Source organism: Corapipo altera, unplaced genomic scaffold (genome assembly GCF_003945725.1).
Source record: "Corapipo altera isolate COAL_440 unplaced genomic scaffold, ASM394572v1 68, whole genome shotgun sequence".
Taxonomy (NCBI): Eukaryota; Metazoa; Chordata; class Aves; order Passeriformes; family Pipridae; genus Corapipo; species Corapipo altera.
Genome location: NW_020884919.1, coordinates 4,516,458 through 4,537,890, shown reverse-complemented (window position 1 = coordinate 4,537,890; position 21,433 = coordinate 4,516,458). Strand labels below are relative to the sequence as shown.

General features: G+C 42.0%; 1 protein-coding gene across 1 annotated transcript in view; it reads right to left on the bottom strand.

Annotated features, from left to right (window-relative positions):
- Positions 1-20,985, bottom strand: part of LRP1B (LDL receptor related protein 1B) — a 672,863-nt gene extending 651,878 nt beyond the window's left edge. The window contains exon 1 of the mRNA XM_027656245.1: positions 20,816-20,985. Coding sequence (XP_027512046.1) covers positions 20,816-20,897 — 82 coding nt within the window. The 5' untranslated portion in view covers positions 20,898-20,985. The remainder of the gene's footprint in view (positions 1-20,815) is intronic.
- Positions 20,986-21,433: the final 448 nt, after the last annotated feature.

The following is a 21,433-nucleotide window of genomic DNA, read 5'->3' as shown; positions in this document are numbered from 1 at the left end:
CCAAAAGCATAAAAAGCAGGGAGGAAATATGGGCAGACAGAGATAAAAGAAGAAAAGAAAACAAAGACTAAGTTCATCTGGTGGATGCCCTCCTAGTCTTCCAGCAGGTTTTGCCCTGCATCTATGCAGAATCAGATACATGGATTGGGGCCAAGACATACACAGTTATTATTTTATTGAACAATATTTATTGGTGGAGAGGGGTTGTTAAACCTTCACTTCAAGCTTTTTTTTAAAGGTAGTTTAGTAAAAGAGGTTGAAGCTCCAGGGATGGTTATTCCAGGATGAATGTGAGAGCTTTACAGAGCCAGAGTGAAGCTGCTTATGTAGAACAAGAAAGGAAAAAGAAAACATTCTCCAGAACTTAAGGCCACCTCCAACCTTTCATTTGTCCTTTTCTTCCCTAAAACTACCTGTTTCACCCTAATACTTTTCAGATTCTAAACTTAAGGACTCTTCTGGTCACTTTAGCCACTAAGAGCTGAGTCAGACCTCCCACTCTTCCCTGTTATCATGCTAACAGAAGCCTGCCTTTTTTGTTTTCTTTTTTTTTAAACACCTACTCAAACTGTTTTCCAATCCATTCACCTTCATCACCAGTTAAGAGGTGGCATTTGAAGTCTGGCAGTTCCTCGTGTTCAGAGTGGGTGTCCTGATCTCATCTGAGGAGAAACTTTGACTTCTCTGCATGCTTTCTCCCTAAAAGCACCCTTTCTTCCTACACCAGATAACCCCTGACTCAACACACACCCAATATGGATTTCATAATTTTTTGGTAACTGATCTTCTACGTAGGAAGGAATTCAATTTTGCAGGTTCAAGAAAAATCAGCTCGCAAAGGCAAATTAAGTGAAAACTATATTATTCTTGAGAATGCAACCGTTAAGTATCCCCCTCGTTTTTAAGATTATTCACTGAATAATGACTCTGGGAGCATCTTGTGAAGATGAGTTTTATGTGTCTATTAGTCGCCGATCCTGAACCTTATCACTCACTCTGCTCCCCCATAGATGAGAGCAGTAGTAGCAGATTTATCGTTAGCTTTTGTTAGTCCTAGCCTACAATGTGAGATTCTTAATCCACTCTGTCTAAGGACAAAAGGAAATAACACAATTGAGGCACAAGTGAGCTTGGTTTGGAGCCCCAGATACACGCCCACACTCAGCAGACCAGACACCAGAAGACCACGGGGAAGAAAATCCATTTCCAAGCAGGTTGCAGAAATAAGGATACCAGGTGGTAGGATGGCACATATTCACCATATTTGTTCTCACATTTGTTACTAAACATGGTTTAAGGACTTGGCATAGGAAAGATGAGAGCTCCCCCAGGAGCCTGGCTTTGGGCTCACCTGGATGGGTCAGCTGGCATAGGGTATTTTGGAGACAGTTCTGCCTGGCCAAGTAACAGCTCAAAAACACCACCTCACCTTGAGAAGGGGTGGAGCTTGGACTTTTTTTAGCAAGGAACACAATTTCCATGCAAGCAGACTGCTTCTCCTGGTGGCCAGGGTCAGTTTCCTTGCCTGAAAACAAGTTATAAATAGCAGGATTATTCATGCATCGATAGCAGATATTCAAACGCATCTCAAAGACAGAGTGACTGCAAACCAAGCCAAAGTGATACATACAAATCCATACCATTCCTAAAATAACCTCTCTTTTGTAGCTCTTGGCCGAGGAGCGGCTGCATCCTCCCGGTACAGCAGAAATGTCAAAGGCATCTTCCTCTTTATCCATCTGGATGAACTTGCTAAGAGAAGCCGTGCTGCTGGAGCAAATCAGGTACAGTTTCAAACAGAGATTAAGTGACTTTCACAAGCTGGAAGGAACACTGGAATAAGGGAATGAAAGGGAGGAAAGATTAAAAGAAAGGTGAAGAGGTGACCTCCTTTGATGAAAAAATGAACAGGTTAAAAAATATGAAGAAAGCACATCCTAAACCCAAAAGCTCAAGCCTTTCCAACAGCATTCAGACAAATCCCAAATAGGAACAGATTGTCAGGGCTTCTGGAAATCAAGAGATGTGATTTTTCTTAAATACTATTTAGCTATAGTTAATATTTCACATGTATTTCAGGGAATGTTTTTCCTCTCAGATTTTAGGGGGAAAAAAACAAGAATATTTTTAAAAGTCTAATTATTGGTATACATGTTGTATAAGAGAGACAGATTTATGAAAATTATTTTCTAATTAAATAAAAATCAACAGATGGCACTCTATAGGCAAGCTTTTATTTTCCTCATTTAATATATGGCTTTGACTGAAAACTCTCGTGTGATTTAAAGAGCTTGTGATCTGAACACGACTCTGAAAAAGTTGCATGAAACGTGTAAATGGGACTGTCCCTAACAATGCCATAAATGACAAATGAAAAATTCATGTACAAGGCAAAAAATCCAAATGAACTGTGTTTTCTAATTCTTACATGTATAACAATTTTTTCAGCCCCTGAGATTTTTATTATCTTCTGTTTACAAGATCTTTTGATTCACACCCCCCCCCCCCCCCAAGATCTACCAGTCACAGTCACATGTGCGGCTTCGCACGGGGAATCACAGGATTATTATTTGGCACATGAGAAATGCTTTAATTCTCCATATGGAGTATTATAAATAAAAATAATCAGTAAACTCGGCTGCACACAGGCTGGATCTCGGAAAGGAAAAGCAAGAGCGAGTCTTCCTCACCACAGCCCTCCAGAGTAAGCTAACAGCACGACTTCCATCTAGCTAACTTTACCTTCTGTAACCCTTGGCTGATGGTAGGGGTCTGACTTCTGAAATACAAAATACACTGCTCAGACACAGAGGGAGTTTTGTTCTGGGTTACATAGGAGACATGATTTCAGCAGCGCTTTCTATCCGAGGAGCTGTCAGAGGCAACTTTGGCCACAGCAGCACTGGCAGAACCCATTCTGGGTAAAAAAAAAAAAAAAACCAATCCTTAAAAGAGTATTTCAGGCCCTACTTTGACCCAAGTGGGAATTTTTAACAAGCACTAAAGTAACTCCACACTCTCCCTCCCCATATAGCATATTTGGGGGTAAACAATTAGTACAATAACTCAACAATATGCTTTTAGTTTGTTTTCACAGATGAAAGATGTCTACACTGCAACTCCAAAGAGCAGACTGCCATGTAATTGCACGGGTTTTGTCCTTGTGCAAATAAGGCACAGTTTACTGTAGGCTGATTTTTCTATGTGTAATATCTGGATTAGCAATTAACATTTTAATTAAAGACGGATTAACAAATATTAGGAAAATTATGTCTGGAACTGTTCAATTTAAAATCCACCATATATACACAGATAAACATATCATTAAGTGCAAGTCATTTTCTGGTCTGTGTAAAAATGATACGATTTACGACTTTGAGTGACAGCATAATAATTTGATATTATTATACATGGAGATAACTACTGAACAAATATAATACATGGGGAAATTTTTCATTTTTTTTTTTTTTGAGAAGCTGTATAATTACCATTAAGTGTTAGATGTTCATTTAGTGAAACTTCTGACTGCAGTTCAGGCAGTTCTGCCTATAGACTAGTTGCATTTAGCTATGTTTAAAGAGAGCATAATGGTGAAGGAGGACACGCTGTTCTAAATGTAAATTGTATTAGCAACAACATATTGAGATTTCTGTACTTCTTGTTCCATTTGCAGGGTTTTTTTGCCATGAGAATAAATCGCAGTGTGTTTTCTGTTCTTGTAGCAATCTTTGTAGGGGTAAGCCAGAACCAGTACCATGTGCCTTTCACTCTGCATCTGGTCTCCATTTGTCGATGCTTCCTGGGTGCTGGCATTGCTTTTTCTGTTGTGTTTGTTTGTGGAGGTGAAACCTGTGAATCTCCATCTCACCTTCTTGCCAAAGAGGAAAAAATTGTGATTAGAGAGCAAGCGGCACTAATGGCCAAGAAAGCCAAAGAGAGAATAGGAAAAATAATATAATGTGTGGAATATCTGAACCTATTTACCAGTCACTAAAATTACAGAGAAATTGCCCTTTTATTTCAGTCATAGGAAGAAAATGGGACAAGCACACTTATGGCAAACAGTATTATCAGAACCTGCAAAAAACTTATATGTTCTCATCAGCATCTTTTGAACCAACTTGGATACAGCTGAATGATTTTGCACTTATAAAAATTTAGTATACTTGGATGAGTAGTAAATAGCATAATAAATACAATGAAGCATTGATTTATATAGCCAGCCTTTTTACTCTTTAGTACCAAGGTGTTTTAGCTTTCAATAAAACACTTAAAAAATAAATCCAGATCTTTATAGTGCAGTTTCTAAAGCAGTAGCAAAAAAAAAAAAAAAAAAAAAAATCTTTTAAACCAAATAACTTCAAAAAGGCTATGCTTTCTAGTGTTGAATACATAGTTGCTGAGTATCTACTTGGGTTTAATTTTACCAACATGAGTAGTGATAAAGAAGTTTGTTTCCAACAGGTAGTGAGGTGGCACAGCACCCACTGGTGGATACAGACACATGTCAGATGAGAAGCAACTTCAACAACTCACAGTTAAGCAAACAAGAAAAGCACCTACAGGAAGGAAATAAGTCTTTTCCCTCAGGCCAATGTTTAAGACAATATTTACATAGGTCATGTCAGATTTGACTATGATTCCTTTCTGTATGTCAAAGTCATACATTTAAAAACTCACATTCAAAGCCTGGAAGGAAGAGAAGACTCAGCAATGAAGTCACAAAGCAACTCGTAGAAGTGTCTACACTTTGTAGAAGTGTCTACAAAGCAACCAGAAAACACTGAGGCAGCAGAAATGCATTTTAGAGCTGCTCATTTGAGTTCAAACATGACACTTTGCTATTTCGTAGGCGAGCAACAACAGAGCAACATTCACAATGCTGAGAGCTTACTCTGACACCATCCTTCCTAAAGACTGTCCCAACATTTTCATGGAATAGCATTGTTAAGAAGTGGTTAGGACTTTTGCTACTCCTTTTTTAAAAGATACTAGTATCGATGTCAGCCTAGACCACACTGATGCCTGGGGCTTGGAACTATTTTACCCATATTTAATGGTGCAAAAGTTGATATTGGACAAGAGCAAAGTCAGAGGAGAAAGGTAGGCATGAGATTAATTAATTTCTGAGAGGAAAGGCTTCTTTCCCTCCTGTCCAGGGAACCCCCTGACTCGGGCAGGCAGCAGTGGTAAAGCAAATACAACCTCAGAGCTTGTTCAGGCACCCCAACAGCTGACACCTTTTGCATCGTGGGCAGCAGAAGCAGCCCCTGACTGCTGGGTTCTACACCCACATTTGCCTCTCCAGTAACCTCTGAGGCTCACACCGAGAGTCTTTCTGAAAAATAGAACTGCATGATTTAACACCTTTGAGGTATTGAGAGCCATTACACAAAGCAGGGACATAGATCACAGCCAGCTCCTCCACAGAGGCAAATCCTTGCACCCACCTACAAGGCTGCCTCTCAAGGGGAATGCCTGCTGTATTCCTACCAGCTGCCATAGTATATAATAAACAATTTCTATCCATTGAGGAGGATGTGAATTAAGAAGTGCAAACCCCATACATTTCCACTGCAAACATTGTAGTGCTTGCACCTGTTCTTTCTCTAAATCTTTGGACTCAGTCCTCACAGCATCCTTTGAAATTGCCAAAGAACCAACACCTCATCGTTTCTTTAACTTGTCAAGTCATGCACTGCTATTAGCATTGCTGGAATAAAAGCAGAAATAAACAGTACACACTGTCAAAACCTCAGCTGCATTATTGGGAGAATCGAAATACAAAGTGCTGACCATTAATTCCACTGAAAGGGAAGTTTTAAAACGCATTCACAGAAGCTGCTGTAATGTTTGAGGGGAGGGAGGGTATATGGAAGTGGCACGTGTGCTGCCTGAGGCCAAGCTGTCATAGAAACAACCTCATTAAGGCCCCCTTCTCAGGAGCACTAACCTGTATTCCAACTGTTGGAAAGATGTCATCTATAATGCGACTTAATTCAGTTAAGAGTCAAAGTACAGTAGACTTCCAGAAAAGTGACACTGCTAATTTAAGGAATCCATAAAAGAACACGAAAACCATATCAAACAGCTGCGAAAAAATTTGGCTTTTGCCCTCATCATCTTCCATTCCCTGAAACCACTGCCAGTATTTCAGTGTTTAAGCCTATGATTTGCAAGTTATTGTCAATTCCTCTTTCCTCCCCATAACCCATCTAACCCCAGCTTCAGGATGTGGCTCCTCTTTTCTTATCTTTTATTAGCCCTACATAGAAGGCATCACCACCTCAACTGTTCACCCTAATTGTCTCCAGCTCTCACACTGAGCTCTTGCCCCAGCACCTCACAACTCACAGCCAACCCTAGAGCAGGATCTGCTCTGCTCCTCTACTCCACCATCTCTAATGCTTTTCCTTCAGTGTCCATCTTTCCCCCAGAATCCCCATAAAATGAGAATCAAATGAACATTATGGTCCTTAAAAAGAAACATCTGCTGATATTCAGAGTTGCCTTGATTTGACACTCATCACTTCTCTGACAGAGCGGCTGTGCAGAAACAGGATGAATTCAGGCCTATTTGGAGTTCACTTTGAAAGATCTACGATTTAATAACTTTAATTGACAGCAGCAGCGCATCAGTACAATGCGTTTTGGAAGGGCCTTTCAGCTTTTTAAAGGAGTAGAGATAATTGTAAATGAAAAATGAAAGAAAACTGCACTGCTTAGTAAATGAGTCGTTAACCTTTCAACCCAAGAGCTCCCGCTGGAAGCCTGACCAGAGGGACTGAGCAAGAGCTCTGACAGCTGCAAGAGAGAGAATAAAGTTAATTCAGCAGCTTTAGATTTCTTTAAGTTGTCTTTTAAACGCTTCCAAACTTGTTCTCCATGTCCCCAAAACAGTTGCTTGCCATGGCATTTTATGTGTCACCAGGCAGGTTTAGATATTTTTCCACTTTGGCAGATCTTACAGAAAAGGTGAGCTTTACATATTCCATGCCCATAATATGCTGTCTGCAGCATTTTAAGCTAAAACATGAACTAGTCATTTGATCTCAGTGCTTTGACCTTGAGTGACAAAATCACAATTTTCCCTTTATAGCAGCAGTTCTCCAAACAGCAGGCACAATCTCCACAAGGTCAGGGAGCTGCAGAAGCCTGGGAGCACTTCATGGCAGTACTTCCATGTTTAAACTTCTATGGATTTCAGAAAGAGTCAGAACTCACAATCCACAGTGCTCTCTTTCCCTCAAGATTGCTTGGACAAATTATATGAAAGTTTAAATAAATCGGTTCTCCAAAAATACCTTTTTTCCCCCTTTTTTTTCCATTAAATCTTGTAAGGCATTAATCCACAAACTTCATTCAAACTTTTGTAGAAATATTACAACCTGTATTTTGATCACAGCTTACAGTGTCACTTAGAACAACAACATAATACAGAGACTAAGCAATAAAAGTAAGTAAAAGTAAATAGGTTATTTACATCAGGCTACTGGTATGATTTCAGTTAAAAAGAAAGCACTGTTCATATTTACAGTAATCTCAGTTAACCTGCACAGCCACACTCACCCAGAGATATACAAACTGCAAGTATTATATTCTGGTTTGCTTGTTTGTTATAACAAACTATCTCTGCAGCTCAAGGTATGATTTTATCCAATACACGTGGAGCTGTACAAGGTTTTCCATATTTTAATGTGTTTATTTGCTAACTTTGGCAGAGTTGTACAAGAGTGCACTTGAAGCCAGTTGCAACTTACAGATTTTTCAATAAAAATGCAGAAATATTGGCTAGATAGTTAATTAAATGGCACCAAAACATTTTTTTTCCCCTTTCACAAATTCCAGTTAGTATTCCAAACCTGTATTAGGTGCCCCAACGACACAAAAACCAATAAATCTTCATTTATGGTCAGTAGATTTCTAACCTGGCTGTTTTAAACAGTATGATGAACACATTTTAGCAGAATATATTAGCTGTGCCAATTTAATAAGAGGAAGATTGATGGAGCCTTTCCTTTCTTCCTCTGTACAGAGTGCAGCACTCAGGGAAGAAAAGATTCACCTTCTTCAGCAACACCTTTGCCTTTCCTGGGATACCATTTCTCCTCCCTGGACCATTTACTAGCCATTCTTCTCCAAATCTCTGCCACAGAAACCTCAGAGGGATGTCAAGGTTTAGCATCACCCACCCTGTGAGTGTGGGAAGAGCAGCAACCTCAGCTTCAAGGGCTATATTGCCATGCCCAAGCTCGGCACAGGTTTCCCCTCCCTGTTTTCCTCCTGGTTGGGTTCAAAGACAACACAAACTGAATGTGGTCACCAGGCCCTGAAAAGGAAAGAGGTCAGAGGAGTGGGCCAGACTGAGGAAGAGCCAGGACACAGCCCAGGCAGGCAACTCATAGAGCTCCATCCCTGACCCCTTGCTCCAGATACAGCACCACCAGCGCCTCCAGTACAGGAGGCATTTCTGTCTCTCAGATTAGATTCTCAGGCAATCAAAGGGTTACTAAGGCCAAATAGGGAAGGAAAAAGGAGAGTTTCTTCCCTTAGGCTTACCCATAAAAATACAAATGCTCCCTTTTTTTTTTGTTTTGTGGGGTTTTTTTTTTGTTGTTGTTGTTGTTGTTTTTTTTTTTTTAAAAGGAGAATGAATTTAATACATATCTCACGTTTAAACACATAGATACCTTTGCTCCAAGTATTAACCCTATTCCTGACGCCTGAAGAACACACCATGAGCAACTCTGCTCCACCACCAGCATGGGAAAAGCACGAGCACAATTCAGCCCTTCCTGAGGTGCTTTACCTAGTCCCAACTGTTCAGGTATTTTCGTTTCAAAATTAATTATAATTTACCAGTTATGCAAAACCTTGCCCCAGCCACTTCCATAGAAATGCCTGTAAAGGAGAAGTAGAAGGTCTGACCTTTGCCAAGTATATGAGCCCCAGTGGTCTGGCAAAAAGCAAGTGTTTAAAGTGGTGTTTCTCCCCCAGGTACAGGCATGCATATTGTTACTGGCTAATGAAATTCATACATATACATCCTACTCACTCCTTCTGAAGGATATCCTCTTGGATGTTTTGTGGTCCAGTAGTCTTTGACATCTAAAACCCTATTAGTCTGCTTTTTATTCCTCTTGTAACCAGAACAAATGTTCAGGTTATTGAGAGAATTAAGAAGATCAATATTAATGAGCTTTTGGACTATGTTATTAGACAGTTTCAGCCCACAACTGCAAAGCACTTTGGCTTACTCTGCCAGGGTTTGGGTTCCGTCTATTGGTTTTAAACACTAACAGATTTCTCAGAAATAATATGGTAAGTCTATCTATACATCTGAACTGGCCAATTTCGAAAACTCAGTTTATACCAATAATTATACACTCCTGCTCTTAAAACCAAAGGAGCTCTAAAGATCAGACCACTCCACCAAATACAGTTTTGAGGTATGTACTTATGTTAAATACAACCAATTGCTTTAAAGGGCAACGATTTCCACAGCACAAAGTTCACATAAATTTTCCCACAAGTCCCAAATGCAAACACTGTCTGCAAAGTCCACAAGCTTTGTATTCCACCAAAGCTTTGCAAGAATACATTTAACATAAGAGAAAACAGAGTTAGATTTTACTTTTCACTTCATCTTTTTTGACAGAAAGGTGTCAATAGGAAGGCGCCAACAGGAAAGCTGACTGCAGCCCACATAGCTTTATTATTGAAGTATGGGGGGATTACTTTGTGTTATTAAAACATCACTGCACTACTGCTGACTTCCTTTTTTTCCTCCTTACAGTGGCAGTGATTTCTTTTGGGATGAGTTACTTTAAACCTTCACTTATTTTTCATTGGAGGAAAAAAAAAAGAATTCTTTAAGTATAGAATAAGGGAGGTGAATATAAAACACACCCATGCAGACCTGAACTCCCACCGTGGGCTACCACTCATTTCTATGAAAATTAGGTCCGGATCACCCATGAACTCTTCCCTAATACACTGATTCCCAAAAGCAAGTGCTTCAAGAAGGCTCCTGTATTTTCAGGAAAGAAAGAAAGAAGAGTTGTTGATTTCCCCATGGCTTATAGAAGACAATACTTGTACATAGCAAATGGTGCTGCTTATCTATTCACATGTTCAGAAATAGAAGCTCTTTTTGGTTCAGCATCACTTTGGAAGCTGTCAGGGTTTTTTGGTACTGGACACAGCCTTTCTTGCTCCCTATCAAATGAAATAATCCTGTCATTTAACAAGTAACCCTTCCCCATTCACTCCTAATTTGTTTGTTTCCCTGCAGCTGCATTTCTCTCCATTCAACAGGCACCTGTATCATCAAAAGCTGCTACTCTGTGATGAGCTCTGCAGCACCCAGTCACCTGAAGCTGTAAAGGATATTCCCAGGCATGAGATTTTGTAAATTTGATACAGAAATAAAAAAAAAAAAAAAAGGAAAAATTGAGAGAGACATCCTACTTGAGGTAAAATAAGAATTCACAATGAGAAATCAGATGCAAACCAGTAGAGTTACTACCCTGCCTGTCCATGAACACAAAGCCCATGACCAGCTTACGCTTCTGAGGTGTCCGATGACATACAAGCATTCAAAGATTTCCACTCTGCTGGGGCAACTTTTCCACTCAGCATAGAACAGGACAGCAAATGGAATGAAACACAGAGCTTTTTTTTTAAACTAGTTGTAGGCATTCACAACTGGGCAGTGGTAACCATTTGGAGATGATCACCCTCAGCAAACAGGTATTTCCTCCCCAAAATCAGCAGCAGAGTCATCAGCTGACTCCAAGAGCAAGCACTCTGCTATGTTAATTTACTCCTAGGACCACACCAAGGACATGCTGTGCTATCTTTAGAAAAAACTGGCTACCGTGGGGCGAAGCAGACTGTTGATGTATTGCACTGTGACATTTCTCATTAAGATATATAAACTTGTGGAAGACACACTCTTAAATCTGCATATTTGCATCATGCTTTCCATAGACACATAAACAGCCTTTAATGCACTTAAATTACTTTGAGTTGCTGGATTAGCAGAAGAAGGATCTGAGTTGTGCCCCACCTACCAGCTCCTCAGCGCTCATTTTATGCAAATGCTTTTAGTTACGCTCCCAAGACTCACAGCCACTTATTAAGTTCTCCTGAATTTTGAAGCTTTTTACTGATAGTCTTTGGAGCACCAGTCAACAGCAGAATGGCAATCACTGTGAGTTTAGTTATTTTACATCTTTTTGTGAGGCACTTTTGACACAGTGTGACACCACCGGGAGAAGACAGGCCACCAATTAATGTAAATCAGCGTGGTTTCATCGAGGAGCATTTAACAACTCTGACATAAAATCATAACATGGTTCATATACTCATTACTGAACACCACTAATTGGTATACGGAGTTCTGCTGTTTTCAAGAAAAAAAAAAAAGAGAAGAAACATATGAATTGTTCCAAAAATGTAAAAATATTCCACAGCTAAGGTAGTAATGGCATTAGAAATACAAGCAGGTTTTATACACTTGAATGTGCTTTAAATACTGAGCCTCACAGTTTGTATCAGAGCAGTATTTCAGAATTTTGTCATCATCTGTTGACAACCATCTGCTTCAAACTTCTTACCGCCCTAAGAGTCGCCAAAATTGGATATTGACAGAGAGAATTTCTGCACAGAAAGGAAACTATTCACAGGACAAAGTAAGTGGCAAAGGCTAGAGACCTGGACATGCATGCCTGGAAATCTGAGGGAAATAAATAAGAAAATTATAGAAACCTTGGTCTAGCACTCTCCTGTGATATTACTGGAGATGCAGTTCACAGGTCTCTGAAAACGCAGAAGTGGCAGATTAGCTGACACCAATTCTCCAGAGGAGTATAATCTACAGAGTAAATAGGTAATATTGTATACTGTCAACTCTGTTCAAGTCACAGTCAAGGGAAACTCAGAGAAAGAAATGTAACACAGCAAGTGCAAGCCAAGGAATTCATTCAGAAGGGTCTGTACATACACACTGACCTGAACAGCTTGCTCCAATTTGCAGAAGTGTGATAATGGGCCACTTGGGTCAGGGCATAAGATTTTGTCTGCTCAAAAAAGCCCTGGTACGCGTGGCTTTGCTGTGCTTAGCAATATACCTTTCATGGCTCTCCCTGTATATCCAAGGTTTTATATAGATATGTATACACACACAACATATTCCCACAGAAGTGGCTTACAGCAGCCCTAGAGCATCACCTGCTGCAGCTCTGGTAAGGCTCCAAGACACTGCCTGCAAAACACCTTTCTTGGTCCCACACAGCCTTGCTTTGTTTCTGCCAAAGGCATAACAGCAATTCAACCCAACAAGCTGCAGGATTGGGACGGTGCTTTGGTTTTCATGCTTCCACAGTCTCGACTTGCTTCATCTCCCTTGCACATGATTTAATGCTGCAGTCTCAAGTGCTCTGCCTAAGACTACTTACTATAAGACACTACTACGAAGGAACCATTCTGTCTGTAATCTAAATGTAAAAATAAAACACTTGGCTTAGAATGTGGCCCCCAGAGGAACAAATTCCATTTTGCAGCCTTCCTCCACTGCTTCCAGTCCTTAACTACCACTGCCTGCAAACATCCCTCAAAAAAACCAACTTCAATACAGTCACACAAAATAAGCCTTGGTTTTAAATTGAGTGTTCCTGATGATCTCGGAGGTCAGGACAGTTTCCCTCCAGGAGGTACATGAGTACCAGCAATGGAGAACACACAGGCTTGACCCACTCCTAAGTTATACTTTATTAAATACTGCTGGAAAAACAGCTATTTTAAGATAGGTTTCAAAAGAAAGTCAAGCCTGCTCATCCCTGGGTAAGTCTGCAAACATTCATAGAGAACCAATGTGCTGCATGAAAAGGTACCACCTTTATATTCCTTCCACATCTCCAAAACCAAGATACATTTTTCATCGTGAAAAGTGTAGTGCTTTATCCAGAAGACATGCAGTGTATTACTTCATCTGTATTACACAGAACCAGGTTTAACTAACCTAATGACTTCCAGGCAATAAAACATACACATCTTGCCATATTGAGCTGTCTGGAATTTCCTCTGGTTCTCTGACTTCATGGGAAGGTGGTCTCTTTGCAAAAACCAAAATTTTACATGAGAAATTATCAATTTAACTTCACTAGAAACAACTTATGTAATAAGTCCTCTTCTAGAGGATTACTACAAACTCATAAGGGAGAAGTAATCCCGCATTTGATCCACATGTTTTAAAATTAGACATGAGAAATATAAAAGTGGGTTCAGTTTAAGAAACCCAGGCAAAATTGAATGAAATATTGACATAAAAACATTGCAAGAAATAGATATTTCTTGCATAAAAGTCATGAGACAATACAGAAAATATAATTTAATTAACGGTCCTCTAATTAAGAGTTACCAGTGAAATTTTAATAAAATGGTCTAAAGTTCCCTTACATTTACATGCAACCTGATTCTATAACCAGCAAGGACAAAACAAAGAATCCATTGAGTTCAGCGGTCTAGATTCAGACCTGAAGTGTATTTGTTTATCGCAGCAAAACACAAATAAAAACTGTTCTCCTCCAGAGAAGAAAGAGTCTCATTGGCAAATGACACACCTTCATTTCATAAGCACACAGTTTTACACAAATATCAATATACTTTGAGCAAATCAGTGTGTGTTTGCAGATGCAAAAGAGCATCCAACTGGCAATGAACTTACTTTGCTCTCTCCTCTTTTATCTTCACAGTATTTGCAAGCAAAAAGAGGCAGGTGTTTTGTGGAAACCTAACTATCATCTAGAAAATTACTGCTTTACTGCTATTTTTCATTATATTCTTGTATTACTGTAATTTTTTTACACTTGTATTTTTATGATTAAACAACACTACAGCATTTCTCAAAAAAAAAAAAAAACACTGAAAATGGACATATCAGAAATGGTACGCTTTTGGTACTTCCAGTGCCTTAGAATTATTCAGAAGAACCATGTTTGATGAAAAAGACCTTCCTGAATGTAAAGGGAGCTGGAAACCCAAGTGTTCTACACCGTATCACAGCCTCTGAGAACCTCATGAGCAGCCCAAACTATTTGCCAATATCAGAATTGTATTTTAAAAATGGCTGACAAGATATTTTCACTAGTTTGCAGGTAAGTAAATTAAAATCATAAAGCATTATATGAAAGCCACATGGGTATTTCTGTGGGGTTTGTGTACGTGTTCACAGAACAGCCTCCTAGACATAAAAATACTGCCTTTGCAGAGCATTGCATCAGCATTTGTCTTGTACATGGGTCTATTCCCACTCCAATATATCACTGAAAAAACCCCAACTGCACCTTTTCGTTCTCTTTGCTCATCCAAGGGAAGACAATAGTGAATCTTATTAACTGCTATTAAAAACAGAGCTCTGTGGTAGTGAAAACTTTGAGGAATTACAGATATTATTCTGAAAGCTTAACTTTTATATCTTCTAGCACTTATCCTACTGCACTGGAAGCACATTTGTTCAACAGTGCCATGCCCAAAAGTTAGCAAGGGATGTCCTACCGACAATCAGGCAATAGATAGTCCAAAACACATTGACATTACCAAGGAAAGGAAATAGGTACATTCTTGTTCCTGAAGCAAAGCTGAGTTCCAACAGTTTGGCTCCTCTGGAAGGCCCCATCACTCAGCAGGAAGCAGCAGGAGAGGTGTTTAGGGACATCCGGCAGGTTTGGAAAGCGCATTTCGGGATTCAACGTACCATGTCCAGAACTCGTAACACTCTAATCTGTTTTTCCGCCTCAGAGAATGAGACTGTATTTCTGACATGAATGGAAATAAAAATCTCCAGGCGTGCCTCACTTCCACACTGGCATTACATCATCTTTAAAAAGCCCTATTACTTAGCAGCACACTCTACATATTTCAGTGTTTTGTTATTAATACACCACTGCAATTTATTGCAAAATGGTCAATAAAAATGTGGTTGCTAAAGAGACATACGGCCTTCTCCCCAGCATCCAGCTCCACCCTCGGATTGGTAGGGTTCATAAACACCACACAGAGAGCCCAATTTCAATTCTATATTTACATACTGCTTGCGAAGCAATGACATAGATAATAACAAAATAGAATAGTCCCATATAACACTTTCCAGGTACAGAGAAAAATTTTATTCCTGCTATGAGGATCTTGCAAATTAAATCAGATTAATAATATAGTGAACATATTACTGGCAAAAGCATGTGTTTGTCTCTAATGATCCTTCCCAGTTCCCATTAAATCTAATTAAAAGGCACTGACTGAATTTTATTGGAATTCCATTAGTGAGGTCCAATCCTGCTCTCACACAGCCTGGCACCCACGGGAAACAGCCCTTCCTCAGCCTGCAGAGGCTCTGGAGCATCCTCTCACACACGAGGGGAAGGTGCCCTGTCAGCAGGACCAAGACTGGGCTGGGCAGCTGATTTTACAGGGACAAGTCCTGGTTATTTCACTTCACCAACTGCCTAAAAAGGAAGGTTTTTACCACTTTACAGCACTATGTTTTGATACATCTTGGGAAGTTTTCCCATTATGGTCAAGAACTGACTTGTTAGCTGGAATAAATTTACAAATATTTTCATCTCTTCAATAGATATAATTTAAGAGGGGAAAAAAAATCAACTTGTTTAATTAAAAAACAAACTAGTGGGTTGGACAGAAGGTGCAAAGTCATTATTTGAGTAATTATATTTAAAAAAACCACCAATTAGTTCCTAATTGCACTTACAAATATAAGACCTAGTTCTGCAATGTCTACACTTAGCCCAAACTGACATTAAATACAGACTCAATAGTCTGGATGACTTGCATAAAAGTAGCCAAGTTCTGCTATTTTCATCTTCACTGTTCATCATTAAGAATGTTTTGAGTAAGTGCAATTAAAATGAGTTCTCTAAGCAAAAATTTTTAATTGCATTTGAAGAACAAGACTATTAAACAACAGATTAATACATAAAAACTAGGAAGAAGCAACAACATGCTGGGATTCCAAATATGCTACTGTAACAAAAACAATGTTCTATTATCTAAATTACCAGCATTTCTAAAGAAAGCCATAATTCTATATTTATGAGCTAAAATGACATACGTCCTTAGAGCCAATGCAGTGAAGAGAAGCCTATTTTCTTCAACTGCAAATAAAAAGACCTGTTAAGAAGGTGCTAGAGGAACACACGTGTCTCCAATCTGCAGACTGAAGTCAATGTGAGTTTTGCCACTTCAAATGCAGAAGGATCGGGGTCCATATGAACCTCAAAGGTATGGCATATGCTCAGATTTACATAGCAGCAGTCACTGAACACTTCACAAGTAGCACTGTGTGAAGTAAGAGCTGCTCTCCCAGTCTTTGGAGGACAGCTACTTCAACATGCCAGAGCATCAGCAGAAGCTCTATGATAAATTAGTAAAAGGCTTGCTTCAGAACAAGTTTACATATAGTCTTTTCACATCAAACACCTACTTTTGAACTTTGAAATGCATCTTACCCTTTAAATACTTTGTGTGTCTCTACCGCTTTCTTTTTTATTAAACTACAGCTCTTCAAGACCTCTGAACTTGAAAGAACAACCCAGGTAAGAGAAAACATGCATGTCTGTTCACAGAAACCCACACAAAGAGTTTCCTAAGGCTCCAGAAGTGTCAGGGGTTAGTGTGAGGACGTACACACACCACTGAGCACCTACAAAACCAACCAGCCACTGAAACTGCACTTGTGGACATCTCCCACAATTTCTGTCTCTCATTAACTCTTATCACACATGCTTCCATGTAGTGTCCCAAATTCCTCTACATATATTTTCACCCACCTCTGTAATTTTACCTGTCCAATGACAGGCAAGTTCTTACGTAATATTGTTCTTTAGGGTAAATAAATAAACAGCAAAGTCATTGTGACCATGGAGGCATCTCTTTTGCATGTAAGACACTAATACTTATTATCCTAGGTTCAGGACATAACCAACTTAGTTATGGGAACACACACCTCTGTTGTACAGCACAGAAACAGCTTTTTTAGGGTTTTTAAGAATACTTTCCAACAGATGGCCAAGCTAGATCTCAGTCTGGTGAAGTGCAGCAGTGCTGGTACACCCGGGTTCCAGAATAAAGCTACTAATAACGAGGTAGTTGTAAAGCCTCCTGATGTAGTCAAGTGTCACCTGCTGTGACACCTCACCAGGGAATGAAGGCCATCAGCAGTTATCCCAAGGAGACAAATTTATTTTACTTGTTTTGTGTTTCTGCTACAGGGGTGAGTAAGCCAAACTCACATCAGCCTAACCTTAAGCCTGAAAACTCGACTTCAAAGTAATTTGCTTCCAGCTTTCACTTAAATATGGTCAAAAGACACTGCAAAGCCAGTAAATTCCCTGCTAAGTGGAATGAAGACAGAAGTTTTGGAAGCGTTTGTGACTCTGAAGAGGAGTAGCATTCACAAAGATTTGTCTTTCCTTCTTTAAAACAGCTTTTAAATTATAACAAAACCCAGTTATATCACCCAGGGAACTTCAGTTTTAAGTTATATGGCAACATTTTCCCATCCTGTGTAAAGTCTCCCTTTGCAGGAGCATCTCTTGCAAGACTTTGCTGACGAGCTGTTTCACCACACCAGCACCTGCAGGTTTTTTTAGCTCCAAAACACTAAAACCTCACGTGAAAGACTCCATAGCGAGAGGGCAGCTCAGTGCTGCTGACAGGGATGATGTGACACCAAAACCAGACACAAACAAGGCAGCAGTCCCACCACAGACAGCAAGTCGATTCATAAGGAGCAATGCCACCCATTAATACTGGTGTGGATACACATCTCACTGACAACACCACCCGCTTGTGGAGATTATCCAATCAAGCTCCTATTATCTGGGACATCTATGTAATTTGGATCGCCTCTAGGTAATCATGCCAATTAGTACAGTGGATCCATGTAACACTGCTCGCAGCAGCAGAGACACAAAAACCAAACAAGGATGAGAGAAAAGGGGTGCAGGAGACTAGGCACGGAGCCAGGGTGAAGCTCCAAGGCTGGGGAGAGCTGTGAGAGGGAAACACGCCCACCACAACCACAGAGTACCGGCGGGACCTGTGAAGTTTCCCTGCACGTCTGTAGGGAGAGCAGGTAACAAATGTGTTCTCAGCTTCCTGAGCCGTTAGCAAGGTTTCTCCCAGACTTCTGAAATCCATTTTTTGCAGTTATCCTGTGACGGAGTTGCAACTGTTGCAAGGAATCTGGGTCCATCAGTTTCCTCAGGAAAAGAAGGACTGAAGCACAAGGAGAGGAAATCATACCTCTTTATGGCTTAAAGTGGCACAACCTCAGCTGCAGGACTTATCCCTTATCCTATCACACTCCTCACTTCCTTTTCCCATCTCATTTCCAGCTCCCCATCTCCATGTCATTTTCTCTTCACAATGTTTTTTTATACATAAAATTAGAGGAGCTGTAACCTGGCTGAGAACAGACCTGATAAGACTGGAAGAATTTAATTGTATTTCAAATGCAGAGAAAAGGTTTCGATAATTCAAACTTCGGTGGGGTTCCCCCCACCACCTCTTCTTTTCCCCCCTGATGTTATCCATTGGTATAACAGAAGGTGTTACCTCTCCCTACAGCACCTCACTAGTATTTTATATTACCATGGCTACCACAACACTGCTATTAACACAACCCATGACATTTTCCCAATTCTCTTATTACCAATGGCGAGCCTCAGTGCATTCCAAATTTCAATGCCTTTCACATATATTAAGCTGAGCATGCTCCAGAGACTCAGAATTTCCTCCTGTAAAGGAAAATCAGCTTGGTATGGTCAATAATTTTTGCACTGTATCATAAAGTTTATCTGATGTGCAAATGTAATTCCCTTTCTGGATGCCTCATCCTGAATCCCTTTTAGGTTGAGACCACTTGACATTTTTTTTAAACAAAATGCCTTTTAAGTCTTAATTTGTGCAGCACTCGGTTTTGATAAGACATGACATTATGATATGATGAGTTAGTTGATTCTAAGTAAATTTGATTTATCCCACTTTTTGGGCTGGTATGATTTACAAGGATGCTGCCTTTTAAGACAGGATTGATTTTAATATAGGCTGACAGCACTTTTTTTTTTTTTCTTGCGAAACACTAAATCAGAGCAAGGTAACTATGGGGAAAAAAAAAAGGACACCAAAGGGAAAATGAAGCAAAATTTAAATACCAGAAATTAATATTCATGTATAATTGGCACTTACTTATCTCTATCAAGGAAGACAGAGCAACAAATCAGTTTCCAGAACAATTCCACAAAACGTTTGGAAGTTTGATTTTTATTCATAAGATCAGATGCACACTAGAGCTGCTGAAATCTAATCTGACCATTTTGCAAATACCATGGAAAGTTCTTGAAATATTTTCCATCAAACAAGCACCACCACGACCACGAATCTTTGTGAACCAAAGCAAAAGCATATGTACCCTTCAGAAAACTGAAAAGATTTCCTAAGAGCCTTTCCATGGAATACTATCCTCATTTCCTTGCAGTATCCTTGCACCTTGTGATGCAGCGTTTTAAACAGACAAGTTTGTGATGCAGCAGCAAGACTTTTCTCTTTGATAGGTAGTTATTTCTCATTTTTACAGCATGAATCACCTGTGTAATTCTGACAGATACATGAGAAAGGGACCGGAGAGGTTTGGTATTTCGGGTGAAGCAGAAATCTATACCCCAGACCGACTATCCAGACACACCCGCACTCACCCGAACGAGTTGTAAGCAGTTAGTAAACAATTTAGGAGGTAGTGTGTGCGTGATGGAGAGGAGCTGAATGTCTAACAGTGAGAATTCAAGCCTTTACAGAGTTACATTTCTACTGAAATCCAGCTAAATCCTCTCAGACGGGGTACAACACCACCCAGGGCATCTCATTCATGAGAACACGCAGTTTTGAAGCTGAAGGGCTACAGCAAGCCGACAGACAGTTTTCTGACAGGCAGTGTTTTCTACAGCGGTAAGAAAACCTGAGTCAGAGCAGCACGTTGCTGTTCCCGCACCTGAGCCGCACAGAACGGGGACTTGGGCTGTACTTAGAAAATACCCAATTCAAACATCTCCCAGGAAAATAAGAGAGGTCTGGTGACTGTATAATAAGCGACACGAACCCCCGAGCCCCGCTCCGGCGGGAGGACCGCCACCCTCCTGGATTAGAGACTTCTGAGGAGCGGAGCAGAGCTGGAAGTTTCGCGATCGCCCACCCCGCGGCTGCGGGACCCCCGAGCCCCCGCGCCGGCTCCCCCGAGCCCCGCTGCCCAAATCCAAGTTCAGGGACCGAGCGAGCGGCAACTCGGGGAAAACTGAGGAGGGAACTTTTGGAAGGCTCGGGGAAGCGCAGGGCGCTCGCCGCTCCTGCGGCACCATCGCCGCCTGGCCACGGGACCGGCTCGGGGAGCCCCGACCGGGACCGGGACGCTCCGCAGCAGCGGCGGCGGTTCCCAGGAACGCACCCCGCGGGAAGTGCGTGGTGAGGCAACCCAGATCACTGCGGGACATCATCCCGCTGCTCGCCTCCATACACTCGTCGTCGCCGAGGGCTCGCCCCGCAGCCCAGTCGTGCGGGAGCGCGGAGAGGGAGCACGAACAGGGACCGCGGCAAGGGGAGCGCGTGGAGGGCAGCGCGGAAAGAGGGGATGGGAAGAGGGGAGCGCTCCGCAGCCGCGGCCGCCCCCGCGCAAGGCGCCGAGGAGCAAAACTTATTCCCCGGGAGAAGCCGGCACCGCGGGACTCCGCGGACGCGCCCTTACCTCCGCGGGCTGCCGCTGTCAGCGCCTCCGCGACGGGCGGTAATCCCCAGAGCATCGCCAGCGCCAGGAGCAGCGCGGACATCGCGGCGGGAGCAAGGCAGGAGAGGCAGGAGCCGAGCCTGTCGGCCGCGGGTGCGGAGCGGCGGAGCCTGTGCGGGAGGAGCCGCGGGCACCGCCGGCACTTAGGAGCGCGGAGCGCGGCTGGGCTCGCCGCACGCAGCGAGCGGGCAGCGCGGGGCGCCGGCGGCCGGCAGAGCCGCGCTCCGCCCCGCGCACCGCCCCGCACCGCCCCGCGCACCGCCCCGCACGGCCCTGCGTACCGCCCTGCACTGCCCCGCGTACCGCCCTGCACTGCCCCCGTGCAGCCACGCACCGCCCCGCGCACTGCCCCGCACAGTCACGCACCGCCCTGCACTGCCCCGCACAGCCACGCACCGCCCCGCTCACCGCTCTGCACTGCCCAGCACCACCCCGCACTGTCCCGCACAGCTGCGCACACCGCCCCATGTACCGCCCCGCACACTGTTCTGCACTGCCCCGCACAGCCACGCACTGCCCCGCACTACCCTGCACAGCCCCGCACCGCCTCGCACCGCCCCGCGCATCTCCCTGCACCGC